The sequence below is a fragment of the Theobroma cacao genome, chromosome 1 (assembly GCF_053813885.1).
Source record: "Theobroma cacao isolate CCN51 chromosome 1, ASM5381388v1, whole genome shotgun sequence".
NCBI classification, from domain to species: Eukaryota; Viridiplantae; Streptophyta; class Magnoliopsida; order Malvales; family Malvaceae; genus Theobroma; species Theobroma cacao.
The window spans coordinates 12,469,323-12,494,537 of NC_142639.1; the positions used below are offsets into that span (position 1 = coordinate 12,469,323).

General features: G+C 32.2%; 1 protein-coding gene across 2 annotated transcripts; it reads right to left on the reverse strand.

The window, feature by feature from the left end:
- Positions 1–16,365: 16,365 nt before the first annotated feature.
- Positions 16,366–20,249, reverse strand: LOC18612385 (PTB domain engulfment adapter). Of its 2 annotated transcripts, none has more exons than XM_088803036.1 (4): positions 19,966–20,249; positions 19,088–19,169; positions 16,812–16,970; positions 16,366–16,673 (listed from the first exon to the last, which is right to left on the reverse strand). In XM_088803036.1, exons 1-4 carry the CDS (start codon positions 20,155–20,157, stop codon positions 16,609–16,611), a joined length of 498 nt encoding a protein of 165 aa, XP_088659162.1. In that variant the 5' UTR covers positions 20,158–20,249; the 3' UTR covers positions 16,366–16,608. The 2 variants fall into 2 exon arrangements, with proteins under 2 accessions (XP_088659162.1, XP_007049220.3); XM_007049158.3 differs by having other exon boundaries at positions 16,366–16,656; positions 19,966–20,235.
- Between the last annotated feature and the right edge of the window lie 4,966 nt (positions 20,250–25,215).

Below are 25,215 nucleotides of genomic sequence, written 5' to 3' on the forward strand. Positions count from 1 at the left end.
TCTTTTCTGCGTCCTGTTGCCCACTAATAAATGATAACAACAAAAGAAAACCAAAAAACACTGCACTAGACTATCTCTTTGTCGCTTTTCCATGACTATCTGACATCACTGGCAACCAATGCGAGCACAAGCGCAATCCCTGACCACATTTTTGGCTCAGTACCCACCTACATATGATCATATCCAATTCATCTAGAGATGCCCTTTGGTTTTCACCCTAGGAACATGAAATGGTCAGAAATCAGAATGGAAAACATTTCGGAGAAACCAAGGTCATTGATCTGCGTCCTGGGGAGCATTGGGTGGCAAAGAAAACTAATGCCTCCGGGCCTTCTACTGTAGGTCACAAGTTTGCATCGGTTGACCCCTTTAATCAATCTTCATCGGGTACATTACATATAATTTATTGCTCATAGATGAAAAGATTAGATCCCATAGTTTCATTTGGTGTGTTTCTAAAAATGGTTTCTATTTTTCGAGTAAGTGCTATATTTCTGTTTTTCAATCACTGGATAAGCCAATAGACTGCATTATTGCTGAAAGAAGAATATGCTACGGAATTTTGAACAAAACAAATGCACTGCGTCACTTATCCCGCTTTGGAACTGACGACGACTATCCCCCAATAGCCAAAATCTCCGGTAACGTCCATTGAAGCAATTGCTTAACAATCTTACTTTCAGAAATTCAATCTGAAAGCAAATGATGTATACTAGCTTGGCAGTGAAAATAATAGACTATGGATGCATTATATGCAGTTATTATTGAAAAGAAGGCAAGCTAGCATTGCACCAAGTACGAGAAGCTTTGCCTCCAGCTGCAAACTTTCAAAGATCATTTTAATTTCAAGCAGTAGCATATCTGCAGGACCACTAGCAAGCTCTGATTAACCTGAAACTCCCATTATGAAGCCAAACGTCCTATCGCCTATCCGTTCACAGACTATCTTGCTCATGGCCCAGATGGACAGGTGGTGATAGGCCTTGCCTTTAGTTTAACTTAGCTTTTCGGCTTCAGTGAAGGCATCCAAGCAAGGGAAATATATAGTTAGTTCAAGCTTTAAGGGAATTAGTGTTACCTTTTGAACTTTAAAGTTTAAGCCCACTTTCAAAAGCTTGGTGTGCACCACTCTAGCTTATGCTTTTTGTTTTTTAATGTAGCCAGAACACAACATTTTATGTTCTGAACTGAGAGGAAGTGGGGAAAGGAAACGAAAAAGGAGCGCAAATAAAGGGGAAGCGTCCGTATCCATTGCTCCTATGAAAGTTTCCCTATTTTCTTATGGCTTTTAATTACTTTTGGATTTAGGTTGTGTTTCTTTGTCTCATTCATTTGGACTAGGCTTTACTTTTTTGGGACTGGAGAAAATTGTAACCGGTCCTCGCCTAAAGGCCTAGCCCGCAACCTCCCCTTTTCCCCTTTTCTGCCTCCCTGTCCCATTAATCACTGCTGAAACACAAGTACCCCTGCCTATTAAACCCTACCAGAAGAATTCAGCTCGGGTAAAATCAATATTTTTAGGAGATCAGTTGTTATATTGATTGTTAGATAGATTTGGATTGCCGAAGGTATGGAAAGAGATTTATAGGAGCATATGGACTATTATATAGAGTTGTTGGTATCATATAGTGTCGTTGCTACAAAAGCTTTGAAATTAATTTTGTAGTAATTTTGTAGCTATACAATGCCTTCTGTTACAAAAAAATGTGTCAAAGTTAAGTGATTTTGCTAATACATTGCCAGCATTATAATTATATACAGAAGTTATGATTAAATTATTTGGCAAAGGCTGGTGCCTTGATACAAAAAGGAAAAGACACTCTGTTATGCAACTGATATTTGAATTTCAGCGACATATTCATGAACAAAAGGTGAGCAAAAAGTCTGCAATTGAGTTGTGGATTTGTCAGCTTGTTGGTTTGGAGAACGCCATGTATTTTAATAGGCCTTTCTTGATCGAAGTTCCATCCATAGGTATACGCCTTAAACTAGACATACACCAATCATGGGCAGGGCGAGGCAAAGCTTGTTTAAAAGCATTCGGGATAGCAAAAACATGTAACTTCCTCGATCTTTCCTTATATATTATGAATTATTAAGAATTCAACGGGCCCCTTCCTCGCGAATCAAAGAGGAGGCGGGCCCCGTTTATTGTTAGTATTGTGTTTATTTGCAAGTAGACATAATTTTTATAAAAAACAAAAAATTGTATAGTTAATTGTCATCAAGAGACCTAAATGTTGGAATAAATAGTGCACTTTGAAAGAAGAAAATAAAGATAACAAAAAGATAAAATACAAAAATCATTCATAAGGAGGGAAAGGATTTTACGAATTCATCACAGTCACTGGGTATTTTTGATTAAATGGTGAAGATTGAAGACACAGAAAGTTTTGCACATGTATGTATAAAGTCTTGCATATGTATGTATAGAGTGATGCTGATAAATCATAAGGTAGGATGAATAAGAAAGAAATACTTTGAACTGTGGAAGAATTAATCCTCTGCATTGCTTTCAATCAATTATAGAGAGATTGATTAAGTAGTGAAAAGAACTTAATAGTCAAAATGATTCGTCATAGGATTTTCTAAATAACTTGTAGTATAGGATGAGTTTATCCAAATAGGGAAGCAGGGAGATACAGTTTGTAGGTGATAGAGAGGGCGGAGAAACCTAAGAGGCAGAGACAAAGAAAGACGCAAAAACAATGCAAGAAAAGCTGAACAGGCGTGAGAGGAATCTAGAAGCCCCATGGCCATCTAAACGTGCATGGTTTGGTAAAAAATGAGTATTGTCCTAGCAGCTAACATAGTGACCTGAGGCCTCAATGCGCCCTGCAAGACTTGTAAAATTATAATTATTCTTCTTTTCTGCTTTTCTATTCTTTTAAATTCCTCTTTTTAGTCTTTTATATTATAAGCAATTGATGACTCTTAGCTTGGAAAGAATAAATTAGCTAGTAAAACTAAAAATCAATGATATAGGTTATTAATGTTGGCTAGAAGAAAGACATAGGAAATTTGAGGAACATGTGTATGTATTACAAAGTTAGCTGCTACCTAAGCAAAGCGTGCATTGCATGTTTACTTTATTGTATTAAGGCGATTTTTTATTTGTTAAAATGGGTAGCTAAAATTGAAAGGGGAAGCTTTGGAAACTCTATTGATTTGAAAAGTTGAGATTGGAGTCGGTTTCTCAACATTTGTAGTCAACAAAGAAAATTAGCTGTTGTAGACATCTTAAAAATAATAATAATAAAATAAAATAATAATAATAATAATAATAAATAAATAAATATTTTTAAATTATAATAAAATAAACTAAAATATAAAATAATATAAAAATAAATAAAAAATATAAGAAAAAAAAAAAAGGGGATGGCTGGGCGTACGCCCAGCCATCCCTTCCCCAACCACCCCGCATGATGGGGTTCTGGTCACCAACTCCCTGGTGCCAGAACCCCATCGCCGGGTTGTCCAAATTTTTGGACAACCCGACTCTTTAAAGGCTACTTGCAAAGAACAAGAGAGAGAACAACAAAAACAAAAAAAAATCCTAGATCTACTAGCAAAAAATACCCAACCACAGAAACAAAAAGCAAAAACAAACACAAAGCAAAAAAAGAAAAATGAGTTAGATCTGAAAAATGAGGGAGAGAGGAGTTTAGGGGTAGAGAAAAAGTTTTTTATTCGGGAAGGGGAGAATCGGCAGGGAGACCGACGACGAGGGAGACCTATCGGCAGGAAGTCGAAAAAGGAAAAAGGAGAGAAAGGCAGAGAGGAGATCTGCCGGGAGAGAGAAATAAAGAAGAAGGACACTTGGGCAGCTGGTTAAAGGCAGTACGCCGGTGCCGGTGGAAGAGGAAAGGGTTTTAGAGAGAAGGGAGAGGGTGCAGCTAGAGAGAGAAAATGAAATCTGAAAATGAGAGGAAAGGCCAAAAACGGGATTTATATACCCGAGTTTAGGGTCTAAACGGCGTCGTTTCAATGGAGTGAAAAGTTCAAAAGATCGACGCCTAAACGACGTCGTTTGAGGGAGTCCCCGGAGCCCCAAAACGGTGCGTTTAGGAGAGGGCCAGACGGACCAAGGGAGTGGGCTTGGGACACCCCGCATAACCCAAACAACTTGGGCTACCATTCTAGCCCAAGCGAGGTGAGGCCTTACCCATTTATTACGGATTTGGGCTTATTATTTTGGGCTTATCTAGTTTACTTAATTATTTGCTTAGTTTAAAATTGAAAAGAAAATTATAGAAATTTATCTTTTTTCTTTTTCTTTAAATATATTATAGATTTAGTTTACCTTTTTTGTAAAAATATATATATATATAAATTAAAAATACATATATAAATAATAACAATAACAATAATAAGTCAATAAAAAAAATATTTATATTATAAGTATATTTCGAGGCTTGCAAATGATAAAATAATAATAATAATAATAACAATAATAATAATTCATGATGCAACTATATATATTTCTAAAAATATATATATATGAAATAAATAAATAAAATAATAATAAAATAAATAAATAAATAAAATAAATGGAACAATTATTTGAGCATTACCACCTAAAAGGGGCAAAGAGTTGTCTCTTTCGGGTGGGTCACTTAAGTGCGGAGTTCGAAACGGATTTTCACCGAAGCGTCGGGATAAATCCGGATTCTATACCCCTATACCCATTAGTCCGAATAATGTTTGTTTTAAAAAAAATATGATAAATAATAATGTTAAATAATAACGATAAATATATGAAGAAGTCAATAAATTACCTGAAATTATTAAGCATGTTATTATTACCAATCAACTAATTAATAAATACGATCATATAGATTCCATCATTTTACACTGTCATTGCACGCCACTCTTATTTTGCAAATGGCGCGAGAATCCCGATGATGGGATTTCCCCGAGGAGTTTGTAGAGACGAGTTCTTCCGGGGATATCTCTAGGTGAGGAGAATTTTGAGACTTCACCAAAGCGTTGGGATGGTCTTCGAATAATTTTTCAATAAAGATTACCGACTCCATCATCTAAAATGAATAAGTCATGACATCATTCTACGCTTGCATCATATGCATACGTAAAATCAAGTGAAAAACTCAGTCTGTCAATTCAATAAAAATTTAATTAATAAAGTAGGGATTAACTTAAGAGAAGGCTATATATTAAGATAACTTAAGATTAAATGGTACCGTTCGTAGAACGGGCGTCACGGAGGTGCTAACCCTTCTCCATGCGTAATCGCACTCCCGAACCCATCTCTAAAAAACGTGGACCAGTTCTCATTCTTTCGACGGGCCTAAAATTAATTTAAGACTTCATCGATTAGAATCAGATTAATAGGTGACCAATCACACCTTAGATAAAAAGATTGGTGGCGACTCCCTAACCATTTAATTTTCGCCCGCGTCTGGCGGACGGGTTCCCGGACCCGCACGTTACGACAGCTGTAATATAGCTTTTGTGCATATCATGCAATAACATTAACAAAAGAACTATCATGAAGCACCCAAAAAAAAGCATAATAAACAAAAAAAAACCGAAATTACCCAATACTCAAAAGAAGTTGAAAACCCCATTTAATCACTAAAACTCCTAAAACAGAAAATTTAGCATGATCATGTACTCTGGACACAACAACTCAACCGCAAAAGCTAAAAACAATTTCTTGTAACATATAAGAGTCTTTAATAAATCAATTATCACAGCTATCCAAAAACAAAGCAAAAGGTTAGAAAGAATAGGAAAAATAAATTAAACAGGAAAAAGAAAAAAGAAAAATTGACCCACTTACAAAAGGAAGCTTGAAAGCAGAAAAAGAAAAACCAATGGCAATAGATATAAGTAAAAAAATACAACTAATTATCTGTATCACATTCACAAAGGAAAAAAAAAAGAAGTAACTAAAAATCATAAATGAAATAACTAAAAAAGAGAACGACATTACCTGAATAAATGAAAGACAAAATAAAAGCATGAAGAATGCAGGCAAAATAAGCAAAAAATTAAAATAAAAAATATATAAGTCAATAGCAAAAGAAGAAAGACATAAAGGAAAACACAACTTCAATAGAGGGGCAAAAAAAAAAAAGAAATTAGATATGAATCGGTAGCAAAGGAGAAGAAAACCACAACCCAAATAGAGAATAAAAATGAAATTAGAAATCAAAAGTAAAAAAAAAAAAAAGAAGCAAAATACCTCAATAAATGAATGACAAAATAAAAACACGAATAATGCAACAAAAATAAGGAAAAAACCAAAATTAAAAAAAAATCACCAGCAGGATCGAAGAAGAAAGATAAGAAAAGAACATAGAAAAAGATAAGAAAGAAAGTGAAAAAACCTAAGAAAGAAGAAAAACCTAGAAGGATTATAGGCGTAAAAACCAAAAAGGCATGCTAATTTTCGGCAAATACAAATGTTCTCTTTAGGCAAAGCACAAAGTTCAAATGCAAAAAACCAAAACAACCCCTTTAGTGTCCAAAACACCAAAAAATGATAGAGGGAGGAAAGGAATAAGGAGGGTAGGCAAACCAAAGAGGAAAGAAGAAGAATATGGACCATTTGAGGGCCAAAAGTAAAAAATGTCATGAAAATTTTATGAAAATCCAAGAATGCCCCTAAAGATGTAAATGGGTTATTGTTATTTGGGTACCTATATATATCCAACTCAATAACATAGGGTTAAGGTATCACAGCTATAGGATGGATTAGGGTGATGCTTTTAAAATCTGACACAGGTTCAAGTATCACCTTTAAGATACCCCAAACTCGAACCCCATTATATATAATGTTACAAAAAAAATTTATTTTGTGGGATTTGAACTTTTGTAATCAACTTACCTTTTCATAAATTAATAAATGTAATATTAATTTATATTAGTTAAACTATGATGAAAACGTAGTAAAGATTGAACTCATAAAAGGATGGGAAACACTCCAAGTCTTTGCCAAATTTGTCAACTTAAACAGGTATTTAACGGATTTAGATACTTAACGGATAATTGTTTACTATTAGAATTCGATTTTGGATAATATTTTGTAATTTTATACGGGTTTTAATAGGATTTGGATATTCTGATAGCTAATCAGTTTTAGGTTAAATATCTCAAAAATAACGAATACTTTACTCGTTTATATCTCTAAATGCCTCCTATTTCTTCACCACCAAGAAAATAAAAAACCACAAACATCTTTACCAAATCAATCAACATCACCACAAACACCCTCACCAAATCAATTAATACTCGAGATAGGTGGCACCCAATTGGTTGCCTCAATTGAAAGCCTAAACCAAGTGACACGTGTCACAAATCAAACAGTAAATGGCTCAATTGAACTATATGCGGTAGCACCAAACCCATCCACGTGGCCCTCAATTAGGCCATCTACATGGCACAAATTTGGAACCCTCTTGGGATTTCTTCTATATATAAGTGTTGATATGATATGCCTTAATAAGTAGTATAGATAAAGATAAAATCATAATTTTGATATGATTAACTAAATAAAATAAAAAGATATGCATATATAATTGTTATTATAATCTGACAAAATTAATTTAATTTCTATATAATAAAATATTTTAAATTACATATATAATGACTATATTATTAACAAAGTAAAACACAAATTTTAAAATAAAGAATATATATATATATAACATTTAATATTTGTTTCCTTTTTATAAATAAGAACATATGCTCCAAAACTTTGATTTTTTTTTTGTTAAAATTTTGATGTTTTGACATGTGGCATCCATAAGCCTTGTGTCAAAGCCACTTAAAAGATGTTGACAAACACAAGGCAAAGCATTGCTCAAGACTTGTTATCGAAATCCTACTATATGATATTTGAGATCTTACAATGCTGATATAAATATGGACTTTCTCTAAATCGTTTCAATCACACTCATTAGTAAATTATAAGTTGAATCGCATATCACATTTACGCAAAGTTCATGATTTATATTAGAAGGACTAAAGATAAATAAACCTAGGTTTCATATGTTTGATTGTGCAACAGACTAATGAATATCGAGTTGGAGAAGAAAGAAGTAAACCTGGGATCAAGAAGCTCATCAAATGCAATGTATAAATAAAAGGCAAGAAGGATGACTGAACACAACATTTTAAACACAACCAAGAAAGAAAGGCCTAATAATCTAAAAGCACCGTTCCATTTGTAACTAATTGTTTTCAAAATTAGCTAAGGTAGTTAAGATGAAATTATAGTCTTGTTTCTTTCTTACTTTATTTTTAATCAGTTGTATATATATTACTCATTATTGAGCCCTGATTGAATGAGAAAACTTGACATTTCTCATTATCTTTTTGTGTTGCATTTGTCCTTTTTCCTTTTTCTTATTCACCTTTTTTCATGGTATCAGTGCAGGAAGGAATCTTGGACTCTATGGTTGTCGTTTTTGAACTTTTAATGTAGCAAATTCATTTGCACACGATAAGCTCTTCATTGTCTTTTTAGCTCTATTAGTATTCAAATCTACTTGTTAAGTAGTTGTTTAGTTATCCATGGTTGAGTTTATTGAAACCAAATCAAAATCTAGTACATAGATCAGTAGAGTTTTACCCATAGTAGATCCCTTTCACCATATTGTCTACATCGCACTAACCACCCTAGTACAATATCTATCAACCCCAAGTTAACCACTAATAATTATGTGGCTTGGAGTAGATCTTTTTTACTTGCACTTTCTATCAGAAACAAGAAAAGATTTGTCAATGGATTTATAACCAAACCTAAGATAACAAATCCCTAATAATGGCCTAGCCACTTAACTCTATTTCACCACTTATTGCTTCAACTATTTTCTACATGGACTTAGCTATAGAAATTTGGAATACACTGAAGCTAAACTTTGCTCAACCCAATGACACTAGGGTATGCAATTTACAATATACCCTTGGGAAAATTAGTTAAGGTACTAGGATAATTTATGCTTATTTTAATGAGCTTAAGGACATTTGGAATAAATGAGAAGCTATCGCTCTCTACCACACTGTAAATGTGGTAAATATAACCTCAATTGCTTCAAAAAATACTTAGATCAATTCTAAAAAGAAATAGTTTTCAGGTTTTTGAATAGACTAAAATGAGTCTCTCTTTGTTGTCAGATCACAAATTATATTAATGGATCTTATTCCAAGCTTAGATATGGTTTATAGCCTAGTTCTAAGGGAAGAAACACAAAGAAACCTTGTTGTTTGAGCATAGCATGTCCTTGAATCTTTTGCCATGCTTGCCACAGTTGACAACAAGAAAAATTGAGGAAGGATATAATTTGTAATCATTGTGGAGAAAAAGGACACAATAAGAACAAGTGTTATAAGATCATAGGGGTTCCTGAGGATTTCAAGCTCACGAAAGGTAAGCAGAACTTCAAGAAAGCCAAAAATATTGTATCTGCAATTTCTGATGTAATAGCCAAGCATAAGCATCAATTTGAGCAAGAAGAAAAGTTGACTAGTACCGGTCCTATGTCCTAAATATCCATCATCAAAGAACCGGTTAACAAGCTAATGGAGCTCTTAAATAAGAATGGTATAAGCAACAATGAAGGTAAAGGCATTTCATCAAACATTTAGTAGACAAAGCACTTACTTGTGAATTCTACCTTTACAGGTATTATTTCATGTCACTCTTGCTTCAATACATCAAATAATTTGCCTATTAGACTTAGAAATATAAATATTTCTATGATTAAATAATATTGGATTGTGGATTTTGGTGCCAGTGGTCATATATGTTGTTCTTTAAGTAGTTTCATTCATGCTAAAGCTATCAAGAATTGCTTTATCCAACTACCTAATAATAAAAGAGTTCTTATGTCTCATGTAGGAACAATAAGGCTAAATCCAAAGTTAAACTTATAAAATGTCTTGTATGTCCCAAGTTTTATGTTCAATCCAATTTCAATAGGTTAGCTCACCAGAAAAAATTGTGTACTTTTCATTGATACGTACTGTGTTGTATAGGACATTCTCTCATGGATCGTGATTGAGGTTGCTAGGACTTTCTCAGGGCTATACTTCATGCAAGATAAAATCATATGAACAAGACATATCAAGTTTCTAGTTTGACAAAATAGTCAAGTTTCCTTTTAGTTTTACAATCAATGCTTACTCGTTTGTTAATTCTACCTTTACAAGTATTATTTCAGGCCACTCTTCCTTCAATTCATCAAATAATTTGTCTATTAGACTTAGAAATGTAAATATTACTATGATTAAATAAAGTTATTGGATTGTGGATTCTAATGCCAGTGATCATAGATGTTGTTCCTTAAGTAGCTTCATTCACTATAAAACTGTCAACAATTGCTTTGTCCAACTGCCTAAGAATAAAAGAGTTCTTGTGTCTCATGTAGGAATAGTAAGCTTAAATCCAAAATTAGTCTTACAAAATATTCTATATGTCCCAAGTTTCAAGTTCAATTTAATTTCAATTGGTCAACTCACCAAAACTAAGAAATATTGTGTATTTTTCACTGATATGTACTGTGTTGTACAAGACATTCTCTCATGGATAGTGATTGGGGTTGCTAAGGATTTCTCAGGACTATACTTCATTCAAGATAAATTAGATGAACAAGACATGTCAAGTTTTTGTTTTGACAAACTAGTCAAGTTTCCTTTTAGTTCTACAATCAATGCTTGTAAAACAAAGTACAAATGTTTTGAGTTTTGGAATTTTAGGTTAAGTCATGTTCTTTTGGAGAGAATTAACATCGTACATAAACAATTTCTAGATGTTTGTTGCTCAAATGAGCTGGTTTGTGAAGTGTTCTTTTGGCAAAATAGAAAAGCTTCCATTTTCAATTCAAGTTCAGAGTTCTACTTGTGCTTTTCAACTTATTCATGTTTATATTTGAGGTCCATATGAGACCCCCACACTATCTAGTCAAAGGTGTTTTCTTATAATTATGGATGATTTCGCACATTTTACTTAGGTTTTTCTTATGAGTAGTAAGTCAGATGTTTTGCTAATTATTCTTTTTTTCAATAACTATGTTAAAAAACAGTTTTATCTTTCAATCAAATGCATAAAATCAGACAATGGTTTACAGTTTAAGCTCACTGATTTCTTTGATAATACTAGAATAACCCATCATTTATTTTGTTACGGACATGCCTCAACAGAATAAAATTGTTAAGAGAAAACATCAACATATCCTTATGGTTGCTAGAACCCTAATACACCAATCTAATGTACCGATACATTTTTGGGGAGATGCAATACTAACTATAGTTATACCTGTCAAAATGGGCTTGGCCCATTGGGCCAGCCTATTTTTCATTTAATATAGGGTGGGTTGGGTCATGAAAATTTAGGCCCATATTTAGACCAGGCCTAGATGGGCCAGCCCACCAAATCAGTGGGTTGGGGTGGGCTAGGGCGGGCCAGCCCTATGGGCTAAAAAATTCATAATTTTAATTAATTTAATAATTTTATATATTTAATTATATAAAATTAATAATTTAATTATCAATAATATTACTTATTTTATATATTTTAATGTGTTTAATCTTTACTTATCAAATTAACAATTTTAATTTATGAATTAAATCATAAAATAATTTTATTAATAGAAAATTTATTAACTAAAATTATAAAAATGAATTTTTTTTTTAAAAAAAGAAATGGCCTGACCCAACCCAACACATGGGCTAGCAAAGGGTGGGCTAGGTTGAGGATTTCATAGCTCATATAAAAAATGGACTAGCCTAGCCCGACCCATATTTTTTCAACCCACGAGGGCTAGGGCTGGGCTGGGCCGAGCTGGCCCATATTGATAGGTCTAACTACAATGCATATCATCAATAAAATCCTAACTAAAGTGCTTCAAATTAAATCTCCTTTCGAGTTGTTATTTCAATAGTCACCTAGTTATGAACACTTTAAAGTTTTTGAATGCATATGTTTTGTATCAACACTATCTCATCATAGAAAAAAAAATTAGATAAAAGATCCACTAAATATATCTTCATTAGGTATCCAAGTAATTTGAAAGGTTACAATGTATATGATCTTTATGCAGAAAGAGTTTTAATATCTAGAAACATTGTTTTTCATGAAAGAATATTTCCATTTCAGTCTACGTAGCAGAGTATGGAAACAGATGCATTCCATCAAACACCTAGTTTACATAATAAGTGTTCTGATATTTTTGACTCAAACTTGAAAATTTTCCATCAGAAAACCAAGTACCTGCTGAGTCAACTTCATCCCAACCTATCTTAAGGTCAAAAACATCAAATACATTAAATTCAAATAATTTGTCATCTAATTTACCTATCACAATTAGTATGCCTACTTTTACCAACAATGAGCCTAATGCAAATGATAGTGACAATGATTTTTGAATAGTGATGCAAATATCAACTTACCAATTAGGAAAAGTACTAAAATCAGACACACTTTTAATCATTTAGATGCCTATCATGTATACTTTCCTTCACATTCAAACATTGTCATTGCACATCCAATATCAAAGCACTTATCAATTAGTAAACTCTCACCTGCACATAAAGCATTTACCATTTCATTATCAAAACCTTATGAACCAAGTACTTACCACCAAGCAATTGACCATTCTCATTGGAGAAATGCTATGGTGGTTGAGCTAAAAGCATTACAAGAAAATAGTACGTGGAGCATAGTACCTTGGCGTGCAAATTCTCAAGTGATAGGGTGGAAGTGGGTGTACAAAGTGAAGTTGAATGAAAATGGTGATATTAAACGATATAAAGCAAGACTGGTTGCCAAGGGTTATAATTAAATTGCAAGGTTTGACTACCAAGAAACCTTTAGTCTAGTTGCTAAGCAAACAACTGTCAAAGGTTTTTTTTTCCTTAGCTACAGCATACAACTAGTCATTATCACAACTTGATGTGAATAATGTATTCCTAAATGGGGGTCTAGAAGAGGAAGGTTATATGGAGATGTCACAAGGGTACAACATCCAAGGGGAGTATCCAAAAGGATCCAAGTTAGCCTGCAAACTACACAAGTCCTTATATGGACTCAAACAAACATCTAGACAGTGGAATGCCAATTTTACTTCATCAATTCTTCAACATGGCTTTCATCAATCTTCAACAGATCAATTTCTTTTCACTATGAACACAAGTAATGGGAATTTTGTTGCATTACTACTTTATGTAAGTGATATACTAATTGGAAGCACATCATCTCAAGAAACAATGGATGAGAAACACTACCTAGGTTCACAATTGAAATTGAAAGATATTGAAGTGGTAAAATACTTCTTGGGATTATGGATTGATAAATCACTTGAAGGTATTTCCATTTGCCAGAGAAAATATACATTGGATCTCTTGGCAGAGCATGGACTACTAGGAGCAAAACTAGTTTCTACCCTCATTGACTACAATCAAAAACTGCACAAGGTTCAAAGTGAAGATGAATTAGTAAACCCCACAACTTACAGGCAATTAGTTAGGAAACTACTTTACCTTACTTTCAACAAATTAGACATATCTTACGTAGTCTAGATATTGTCTTAATTCATGAACAAACCTGGTCATCAACATTTCTTAGTTGCTCATAGAGTATTAAAATACCTAATAGGGGCACCAGGTCAAGGTATTATGATGAAGTCCACATCGAATTTGAAATTATCAGCTTATCATGATAGTGATTGGGCAAGTTGTCCTGATTTTCAGAGGTCAATCACTAGATTTAGTATCTTCATTGGAGATTCACTCATAAGTTGAAGTCAAAGAAGCAGTCAATGGTAGCTAGAAGCTCAACTAAAGTAGAGCATCGTTCAATGGCTTCCACATGTTGTGAGATCGTATGGTTAAAGAAATTATTATCAAATTTTAGAGTTTGTCTTAAATATGCAATAGTACTCTATTCTGATAGCCATTCAGCAATCCATATCAGCAAAAATCCAATCTTCTATGAGAGGACTAAGAATATAGAGATAGATTGTCACTTTGTTCGAGAGAAGGTTTAGGCAAAAATAATTAAACCAATACACATTTCCATTAATGTCCAACTAGCTGACATCTTCACCAAAGCTCTACAACCAAGACAATTTCACAACATATTGAGCATGATGAATGTTCACAATGATCACATTTTCTCTTGAGGGGGAGTATTAGAAGGATTGAAGATAAATAAAGCCAGGTTCCATATGTTTGATTGTGCAGCAGACCGATGAATATGGAATTGGAGAAGAAAGAAACAGACTTAGGGACAAGAAGCAAAACAAATGCACCGTACAAATAAAAGCCAAGAAGGAAAGGCTTAGTATGCTAAACCCATCGTACCATTTGGAAATAATTGTTTTTAAAAATCGGTTCAAGTAGTTAAGATGTAATTATAGTCTTTTCTCTTTCTTCCTTTATATTTAATCAATTGTATATATGCTACTCGTTATTAAGCCTTGCTTGAATGAGAAATTCTAGACATTTCTTGCTCTCTTCCTGGATCGTATTCGTCCTTTTTCCTTTGTCATATTCACCTTTTGTCAAACTATAAACATATAATTCATTGATATATGACATAAAATTCATAATAAGAACATTGTGTATAACCCTTTCCTCTGAAACTTAAATTGTTAACACTTGAAAATTGATTTGAAGATGGTATAAGTGATGACATTGCACTTGTAAAATTCAAATGCTGTTATATCCACCTCATAAATATAAAAAAAGAATAACATATTCATATTTTTCATTTATATATATTTTTTGTACAAAACGTAATAGTAATGCAATATATATTTTTTAAAAAGGTACTTATGGAATGCAATATATATTAAAAAGTATTGATTGTTATTACAATTTTTATTTATATACATAATTTCACAAAAATTAATCATCACTTATCTACAGAGATATCCCATTTTTAAAACCAAGCTCGGACTTGACCTAACCCACCGATTTAACTATTATTTCATTATTATAATAATAAAATATTATTTTATATTAATGTTTTAATATATTTCCAAAATTCAAATTAGATAAAAAATATAATTTATTAGTAAAATAATATAATGGGGTTGGACTTGAGCTTACAAGTTTATGTACAAGTTTGGTTCGAGTGGGCTAGGTATGCGGGCTTGGCCAGAAAACTCAAATTCTAATTGAATGACTATATTGAGAGTCATTTCAAGATGTAAAAGTTTAATTTTTAATTTAATAACATCAATTGTTATATTATGATAATAGTCAATGATCTATAAAAAAAAAAAAAAAACTGCTAAATAAATATAAAAATACATAAAAAATGATTCAATTTCCTTGTTTTCAAAAGATTTCTCGGTTTTTTTTTTACTTTTGAAAGGTGTTAGACACTTGTTACTAAATAATTCAGATAATTAAGTAGTAACTGTTGTCTATTTATATAGGACATATGTAAATCTTATTAGGAATAGAACACTAATTCGATTCTTAGTAGGAGTTAAATTATGCCTATGCGGATGCACTCAAAGATTTGGGTCCACTTGACCTGATTCATATTCTAACACAACATAGAAAGCTTAAAAGAAGCGTATGTTGGAGATCCTTAAAGATTTTTTTTTTCTTTTTTTATGGTTGTAGATTCAAGTCCATATCATCTTATTTCATATTTTATTTGAAATTTTTTTAATATAATTTTATTATTTTAGCTTTTTAAATTGATTAAAAAAATTTATTTACCTGCTAATTGAAATAATATTTATCAACACATTGCAACTAATCCCTGAAAAGAAAAGATAATTATCAATAACATCCCTTACATTACAATCTATTGACAAGTTGAGGTTATAAACAATATTTTAATAAAATAATTTTATTTAATACTTAAAAGTTTAGCCTAGAATTTTATAAATACTATACTATATACACCTTGATGTGTTATACCTACAATCAAGTGCCTTCTCAAGCCCCCTAATAGCTGCTAACACAATCCAACTTGCTTTAAACTTCCTAATAGCACAGCAGTGCATGTTAAGTAGTTCTTCATACATTCCAATTTTCACACAAGTTAGAATATGAAGATTCAAGTTGAAATATATATGGTTAAAGTGGTTAGGCAATAAAAACTCACCACTTCCAATCAAAGAGGAATTCAATATTATATCTGAAAATTTGGCTCAATGATAAATGTATCCCTTGCTCAAAAAAAATGGGGTTTAAATCCTCCTTCTTTCAATCAAAAAAGAAAAAAACAAGAATTCAATGCCAATTATGTGGAGAGAAATTAAGTGATGATGATCTATGAACAATATACAAAATTCATATACTTAAAAAAATATGGACTTGGCATATTGCATACAAGGTGGCAGTTGGGAGGTCAAGAAACCAAAAAAACAGAAAATCTAGTGTAAATAGAGAAATAAATATATTTCCTTGTAAGAGAGCCTTTACCATGCAGACAACATAAACCATACTTAACCTGAGACTTCTAGAATCTGGACTCTAAGAAATTTATAATAACTAAGGAATCTGCAAATGGTCCTTTAAGACCAAAATTGAAATTGCTACTGTACTTGTATTTGCAGACAATGGAGATCAAGTAGTGTACAGAAATGATGATTTAACTCTGACCATCCGTGGTCCTTCTCAGGTGCTCCAGCACGAGTTTTTCACCAGTGAGGTGTTCAACCAATCCTTCCATTTCAGAGAAACTAAATTAAGAGCCCAAATAATCAAATTGGAACATATTAATAAAATTAACATTAATACCCTAACACCTGGGTCATTTAGTTAAAGTAAATATAGATAACATTAAAAAGAAGGAAGAACAATTATATTCAGATTACTACCATTAGTGTAATCTCGACAGTCATGAAGCCCCACTCTCAAATCAGCTCCCCATGTGTTGTTGAACTTGTAGGCTTTACCTACAGCATCCTCATTGGAATATCCAACAAACCAACATTTTCTCCTAGGCAGTTTTGTTAACTTCCTTGCTAGAACAACACCTATTGAAAGTGTTATTGTAGTACATATTTTGAAGGAAAAAAGTACTGGTGTCATCAATAACAAAGCAATGCCAAACTTTAAACTAATCCACAATAAACGTTTCCAGCAACCCAAATTGGAAAATTTGCTTTTTGTGGGTTTATGTATGTTAGAATTGAGATTGTTTTTAAAGATTTAACTCCTCTAGGTGAAATCCAACTCTTGTTGATGCCTTTAGTTTCTGCAAAATAGTGGCAGAAAACTAAGCAAGTTTTGTTTAAGTGGTCAATACAACAGCTAGTGGGAGTAGGTTAGCTTGATATACTGCTACGCCAGACTACCAGCAGAAGTGATGACTTAATGCTGAGATATTTGTACTTATTTTGTAAGCAAATGACTGGTGTATATGTATGCTTTTGCAGATGAATCAAATGTGAGAAGTTTTCTGCATCTTTTCTTCTTGTTCTCTCTTTCCTTTTCTCTGCAGACTTTATCAAGGAAAACAGCTATTCTCCTGCTTCTTCATTCTCTGTTTTGTTTAAGCTGTATTTGATTTGTTTCTTCACAATATATGTTCACACATCTGTCCCTAAATGTTGGCAGTTTATGGATATTCCATCAAATGTTGTAACCCAAATTATAAAATATTCTCAAAATGCAACAAGTGTGACTAGCAGAAATATAAGTTCTTATGTTCAAAACCCGTTAGAAAAAGCATGCCAGCTGTATACCGAACCTAACTAAGAGGAAAATCTAACATAAGCAACTCAATTAGAAAGAAAATTCAGTTCAATAATCAATCTATAATCTTATATCCCTTTTTCAGAAATATGGATTGCTTGGATTCATTAATCCGTTTAAAATCTCTGGTCTGTCTTCACTCAATCAAGCTCCTTGTAGATTGCTTGGATTGAGGCTTATGTGCTCAAAGGCAGAAATTTATGGCAGATCCCAATTTCTTAAGGATGCAGCGGGAGCTGGAAAAAGCTGCTTCAACTCAGACAGGTTGCCTCTAGGTTTTTTCAGCAGAACAATGGGGGAGAGATATGGAAGGTTTGCTGAGCAAAAAAAAAAAAAAAACGATGTGGAGGTTCCTGGAGTTGATTACTCTGCTGCCTATGAATGGAATGAGATCAGGCACAAACAGGTGAAGATTGAGTGGCATAGGCTTGTATGGTTTCAATGTCACATTCCCAAGCATGCTTTGATTGCTTGGATGGCTGCACTTGACAGACTTCCTACTAAAGACAGACTGCTTTCATGGGAAACTTCCATTAGTGGGTTTGTTTGTTGTTCCAACATGAGCTGGAGACAAAAGATCACTTGTTTTTGACATGTGATTATCTAAAAACACACCTGCCAGCTTGTAATATTTGCAGAGAGCTCTCTGGCTGGAAGGAAGAGCTGCATTGGGTGGTTAAAAGACTCAAAGGGAATGCTTATGTTTGTCATATTTGGAAGGAGAGAACCAACAGATTTTATGGGCACATTGCAAGGACCAGTTCACAGATTTATTGCAATATTGTAGACGCTGTTCATTTGAGGCCTTATGGTTTAAAGAATATTGGTTATAATTCTGTTGATAGGGATATGAACAGCATGGGGACTAACTAGCTCCATTTTCAATTAGTTTCTGTATTGTTGTCCTGGCAGCTTGCTGCATGTATTTGTTGCTGTCTTGACAGCTTGTTGTATTTGTAGCAATTTTCACTGCTTCTTATGGGTAACACAGAATTGACTAACGAAAAAATAAATCCTACATCCCTCTTCGATTTTTGAGAATCAGACTCATACATTCGTTTCAAGTTACATGAAGAGTGATGACAATCTGCATGCAACTAAACAAATAATCTTGAACCACAGAAACAAGGCAAAACAGAATGAAGATCACAGTTAATGCTGAACAAAACATTCTTCGGAAACCAATGGGAGATTTCTGATTTTGAGGTCTCCTTGAACCAAGCAGGCAAGCAATATGAAAAGGATGTGATATGACTGACATACCTTGGAGGGCTGCTGAACTTTCAAATCTGATACATTGATAAATTTATAAGCCAAGTAGTCCATAAATAGTTAGGGTTGAAAATTTCCTTAAAGATCATTTAAGTTGTGAAAAATAATGTTTGACAGTGCTCACCTGGTACTGCTCTACCAGATAGAGCTGCAAGTGCTGTGTATATGTTTTCTGGATCTTCAGGTTGAAAATCAAAAACAAAGGCCTGCATATAATTTTCAGACTGCATCAGTGAAAGAAGACTGAAAATCCCTTCAATGTTAACCAAATATATCAACGAGACATGAGAATGTAAACTAAAATCATCATACATCCTAAATCCTAAGTGTCCACGAACAAAAATGCGTCTCCAAGCTGACAGTTAAACTAAAATCTATGCCACCAGGACACTTGAAAATAAAATTCAAGATAACATTACTGGAATTGAAAGTGATCAGAACAGGAGTTGGTATGGCAATAGATAATGGGATCAGAATTCTCATGTGCTCTTGATTCGAAAGTCAAGTAAATGCTTGAATTTCACTATTTGAGAGGCATTTAGATTTCTAGGACCATTCCGTGTAGCTGACTATTAAGCCAGTTTTGGCACTAAGATGGATCAAAAGGGAAAGAGATGACTGCAAGCGGTAAGGGCTGCACTTATTGCAGCTGCTCTACCTAGAATATTCATTTACCCATAGGAAAACTTTAAGAACTAGCACTACTAAATTACAGCAGAACTCTGTCAAATTCTAGTCGAAGATAATTTTGCCTAAACTTGTAGCTTGCCACCTCAATCAGTTAGGGAGTTGTTAAAAACAATTTGCAAGAGGATTTCATCCCAACAACCAGAAAATGAAATCTTAACAGAGCAAGAAGAATGCCATTACATAGTGCCGACTTCAGATAGGTTTTTCAGACAAAGCTAGGTCCTACTAACACAACAGTAAAGGCCCAAAAAAGAGAAAAGAAAAAACAGAGACGCAATAAAACTAGTATGGGGATAATGAAGAGGAAAGAACCTGAGAAGGGAGAGGAGAAGAAGAGGGTTTGACGATGACCATGAAGTGCTGCAAGTCCCAGAAATTGAGGGAGTACGCGGTAGACATGAAAAGCTGGGCTACGCCCTTTGCAGCTCTTAGTGGCACTGCTGCCACATAAACTTCATCTTTGCCTCTTGTCAGTGTTGATTTTGTGAAGGAAAGAGAAGACATTTTAGCTATTGCATATGGAAATGAACCGTTAAAGTAGTTAAAAAAGAGATGATCTGAGTATAGTAAAGAGAATCCACCCAAACAAGGTAAGGCCCCTAATGGGCCTCCAAGAGTCATAAATAAATTATTATTATTATTATTATTATTATTGGTCTATGTATGTATCAATGTATGGGTGGTGTCTGAGTCGTTTGCTCGCAATTCTCTAGAGATGGTCTTGAAGATGACTGAAAATTATAGCCTGATTTCTTCTGATGGAGACAGAACAATGGCAGCGTGTACACTTGAGGAAATGACTGATTTGATGAAGTTAACACCAATTGGCTCGGTTTAGGAAAGCGTTAAATACAAAACTCGGTATAGCCTGATCAACTTAATAATTTAATATTGGCATGACCAACCACTGAATTATATTAATGATGGATCATTTTCATACTTAATGAACGTATTAATTTGGTTATTTACAATTGTTCTTAAAATAGAAAAGTTTCTTTTGATATTTCTACTTTTAACAGAGTAGAAGAAAAGGAAAATGAAAGTTGCATTCTAAAATTCTCATTAAGTCTTCGAGTTGCTCGAAATAGGAAGCAGTAGGAGGGAGATCAAATCATACTATTAAACCAGCAGAATTTGTAATATAAAAGATCGAGACTCACCAACTGTCAACACACTCCATCACACTATCATGTAATCAGAGACCACATTTTATACTAAGTTAAAATGCCCAATGCTAGAAACAAATGTGGCAAGTGAAATTGGATGATATTGTAATTTCATTTTTCCAGATCAGGAAGTTGGAAACGGACTATGACCATGTATGAGATTTGTTGGTTTTATGATTCTAGACTTAGAGCGAGGCTCCAAAGGTAATCACCTATGATCAGGGGCGGCGCTAATTAATTTTTATTGAGGAGGTCAAAAGTTAAGAAAAATAAAAATTAAAAATTTTTAAAATTAATATGTTAAACTTAATCATTAATAATCAAAAGATTTAAAATAAATAATAATTTTATATAACATGTAAATAAAAAAAATAAAAAAAAAACTTATAATAATACTCTAGAAAAATTTTGTTCAACGATGGTAATATTTTTTTAAGTATAAACAACTAAATTATTTATAAAAAACTTATTATCGATTTTGTTTCGAAGTCTTGTCTTTATAGATATAAATGACTAAAAAATTAATTTAGTCAATATCTAATATTCTTATTTTATTATATTTAAGTTTATAATACTAAATATTAAACTATAATGCATAAAATATAAATAGTTAAATATGATATACAGAATTAATAATTTTTTCTTATACTCAAGATAATTTTCTTTCAACTAAATATAAAACATAAAGCACATTAAAAACATATACTTAAGATAATTTTTTCTTATATAATTAGGATTAATAAAAAATAATATATTAGTGAAATTTTAAACAATAACCAATAATACAACACTTGAACTTATATTTGAGATTACATATACAATAATTAATTTTTAAAAATTAAAATCATTAAAAAAAATTCATATAACAGAAAAAAAACCATGACAAGTAGGAGATATAATTTATATAACAAAAAAAATATAATTGATGATTTGTAGAAATTTAAAACAAAAAATCTATAGAAACTTAAAATATATGAGCAAATAGAATATAATTGAAAAAACTAAAAAAATATAAATAATAATAGTAATATAAATGAAAAAAATTAAATAAAAACTTTACCTCTTTATAATTTCACAATATAAGGACAGAAAAGAAAAAAAAAGAAAAATGGGTGGAGAAACTTAAAAAATTAAAAAAAATTAAAAATTTGAGTAAAATTAAATAGAGTTTGTAAGATCATTTTATTATTTTTAATTATATTAATTATTTAATAAAAATTTATTTTAAAAAATTATTAAAAAATATATAATATATAAAAAATTTCAAAATTTTTTGGGGGCCATTCCAAAGGGACGCTCCGCCCCTGCCTATGATCATTATCTTACTTGACTAGAACGTCTATGGTTTACGTTCTTATCATGTTAAATTAAGTATTATATGTAATTGTCTAGTTTCTTAAAATTAACAGACTACCTAATAAGAAGGTCTATAAATAAGCATGAGGTCTTTTCCCAAATCACGAATACTGTTAGTCAAAAAACTAAGGTGAAAACCAAACTCTCTTCTTTCCATAGAAAAACCACTCTCTTTTGTGAGACTAAGGTTTTTGTATTGTCAAATGGATGGTTACTGCTCGATTGTAGTATATATCACCATGGGTTTTTGGGAGCCAATAAGCTCATAAAACATCCACAATCAAGATCTTAGAGTCACTCATGATCAGCATTAGTAAAATTATTCTGTAATTTTCTTAATCTATATATTTTTCCTACACCAATATCATAGCTAATTCAAGAATTTTCATGTTGTTTTGATCTTTGGAAAACATGCTTAACATGCTAAAAATCCTTAATTATGCCTTTGTTTCATGATTATCTCGTTTTTGAAGCTCTTATGAATTGTTAATGACAATTATAAAAAGGCATGTTTCAGAGTATCATTTTTTCATGATATGATGCACATAATACCTAACAAAATATGAAAATTTTGAGCATTATGTAATGACTAAACAGGGAGAATTACAAAACACTAATCGTTTGACTTGAAACTTTGATTGATTTTTCTCTCTATCATCAATGAATTTTCACGTATGATTTTTATATAGATGGAATTCTTGTATGATAAGTAATCCATGATATATTATTTATATAATTTGGAATTGTGTGTCGAGTCACAATTAGATAATCATGTTATCGTGTATCCGTATAACTAGTGACTCATTTATATATTAATATTTTTATGATAATTAAGATTTATTGATATTGAATTTTAGGATATTTGAAAAATATTATGATATTAATAATTTTTGTTGCAAAGTTGAAAAATAGAATTCTATTTTACTTGTACATAATTTAATTTAATTATTTTAATCGTATTAATCCTGTGTTAACTGTATCAATCATATTAATCGTGTAGACAAGTTATAACTCGTATAAATTTTAATCATGTCGTGTCATATAAAATTTAACTCAATACGTTTAATAAACATATTAGCTATATCGTGTCATGTTACACGATTATTAAATATATCCATGTACGTGTTTAAGTGTCACACCCCGTTGCCAAATCATGACCAGCGCGAAAGCGCAATGGACATAAACTTTCATCACAATATTGGTGCCCCTGTCTATGAACAACAAAAGAGGATATTGCAACTAAACAAAATAGAACAAAACAAAATAACCCATTTGGTATGGTACTGGTGCAGCTAGTGAATACCTTAAATTCCTACCAAGGTTGTCGAAAGAGGATCCACCTCAGAGATAAGCTCTATCTAACTTGAGATCTTAAAACAAAAATATGAGATTTTTAAAAAGAGTGAGTACAAGATACTCAGTTAAGGATAAGGAAGGAAATGAACATTAACGGAAGAGTATTTAATAAACCATGCCACTAGTTTGAAACTATGCAATTTTATTTGAAAATATGAAACTATGAATGCACATACTCAAAATCCATCATATTTTATTTATTAAACATTGATATAATCATGTTCTGGAAAACCAAGGTCTTTATGTCTCAAATCACATGAAAAGGAATATTTTTTTTTCAAAAATAGGGGATAAGTATCAATACACCAAAAAACAAGCCTTGGGACTTCATTCAAAATCTGTATGCTTTGGTGTTTTTCTCATTTCAAAACTTTACCACACTTGATCTAATCACACAACTCAATAAATATTCTAATTTTCAACACATTCATACAACTTTAAAGTAATGAAAAGCTTAAAAAATATAAATTAAATCATCCAAGCATCATGATTAAAATTTAATACACCAGTGGAGCAACTTAAAAAGCACAAAATACAAACATATCACACATGATAAGTGGCCAACCCATATAGCTAGTGCACTCGGACCTACTGACTTCAATATCACTTTTGCCATCCATCGGCCACAAGGCTAGCGCCAGTTACCCCTTTTTCCCTTGCTAGCTAAGGTGGTCCTATTCTGTACAATAGTTAGCAGAACCACTGCTATCCCAAGTCCTTACTTAAGTGCTCCACATTGAAAACATTTTCCCATAAATTTCCATATCCAACATGAACAAAAATAGTATATTTATACCACACATATTATTTCATAAAGTAAATTGATTATAGAACCATATATGCTACTAACATTTAATGGCTCTCTAACAAATTAATAATACTTCCAATATAAACATAGTTGAAGGCAAAACATACAATACAAGGGCTCATGTCCCATTCACATTATTTATAGCATTGATCATAACATAATAAAAACGTTACATGCATTTATCTAAAATAAATTAACTATGTATCTTTCACCTTTTATGTTACCTTGTATATGGATACGGGTTCGGGTTTGGATAATTGGATACCCATGAAGAATATTTTAATAATTTTTTTACTAATAAGGGTTTTTAAATGGGTTAGGGTAATTATAAGATAGTGGGAATGTATTAGGGTTAGGGTTAAGGCAGTAAATTTTAAAATTATACAGGTAGTTAATAGGATTCAGGTATTTGATTTTTTATAGAATTAGGGTTCAGGTACCTCAAATTTAACGGGTACCCTACTCGTTGACAACCTTAGACACTTTTGGGCTTGGCTGCAAAGGATTGAACATTTTGTTCAAAATGTATTGATACATTTGTCTCGATACTTTTGAGATAGTGAGCATTTGTAAAATTTCTATCGATACATTTTAAGAATGTATCGATAGATTGAGTTTAACTTTGCAAATTTTGACTTTTTTCAGGAAAATGTATCGATATATTTTTATTTCTATCGATACTTGTCCAAATGTATCGATACATAATGAACATGTATCGATAGATTTGGATAAGAAAGTACTTTTTAAAGTCCTTTTTCATTGTTCTTCTTTTCAAACTCATTTGAGAGTACTAAGGAATGTCTAGGCTTGATTTATCAATACTTAAAGATAATTTTGGTCATTTTTTTTGTCATTTCAAAACAAGAGATCAATTTG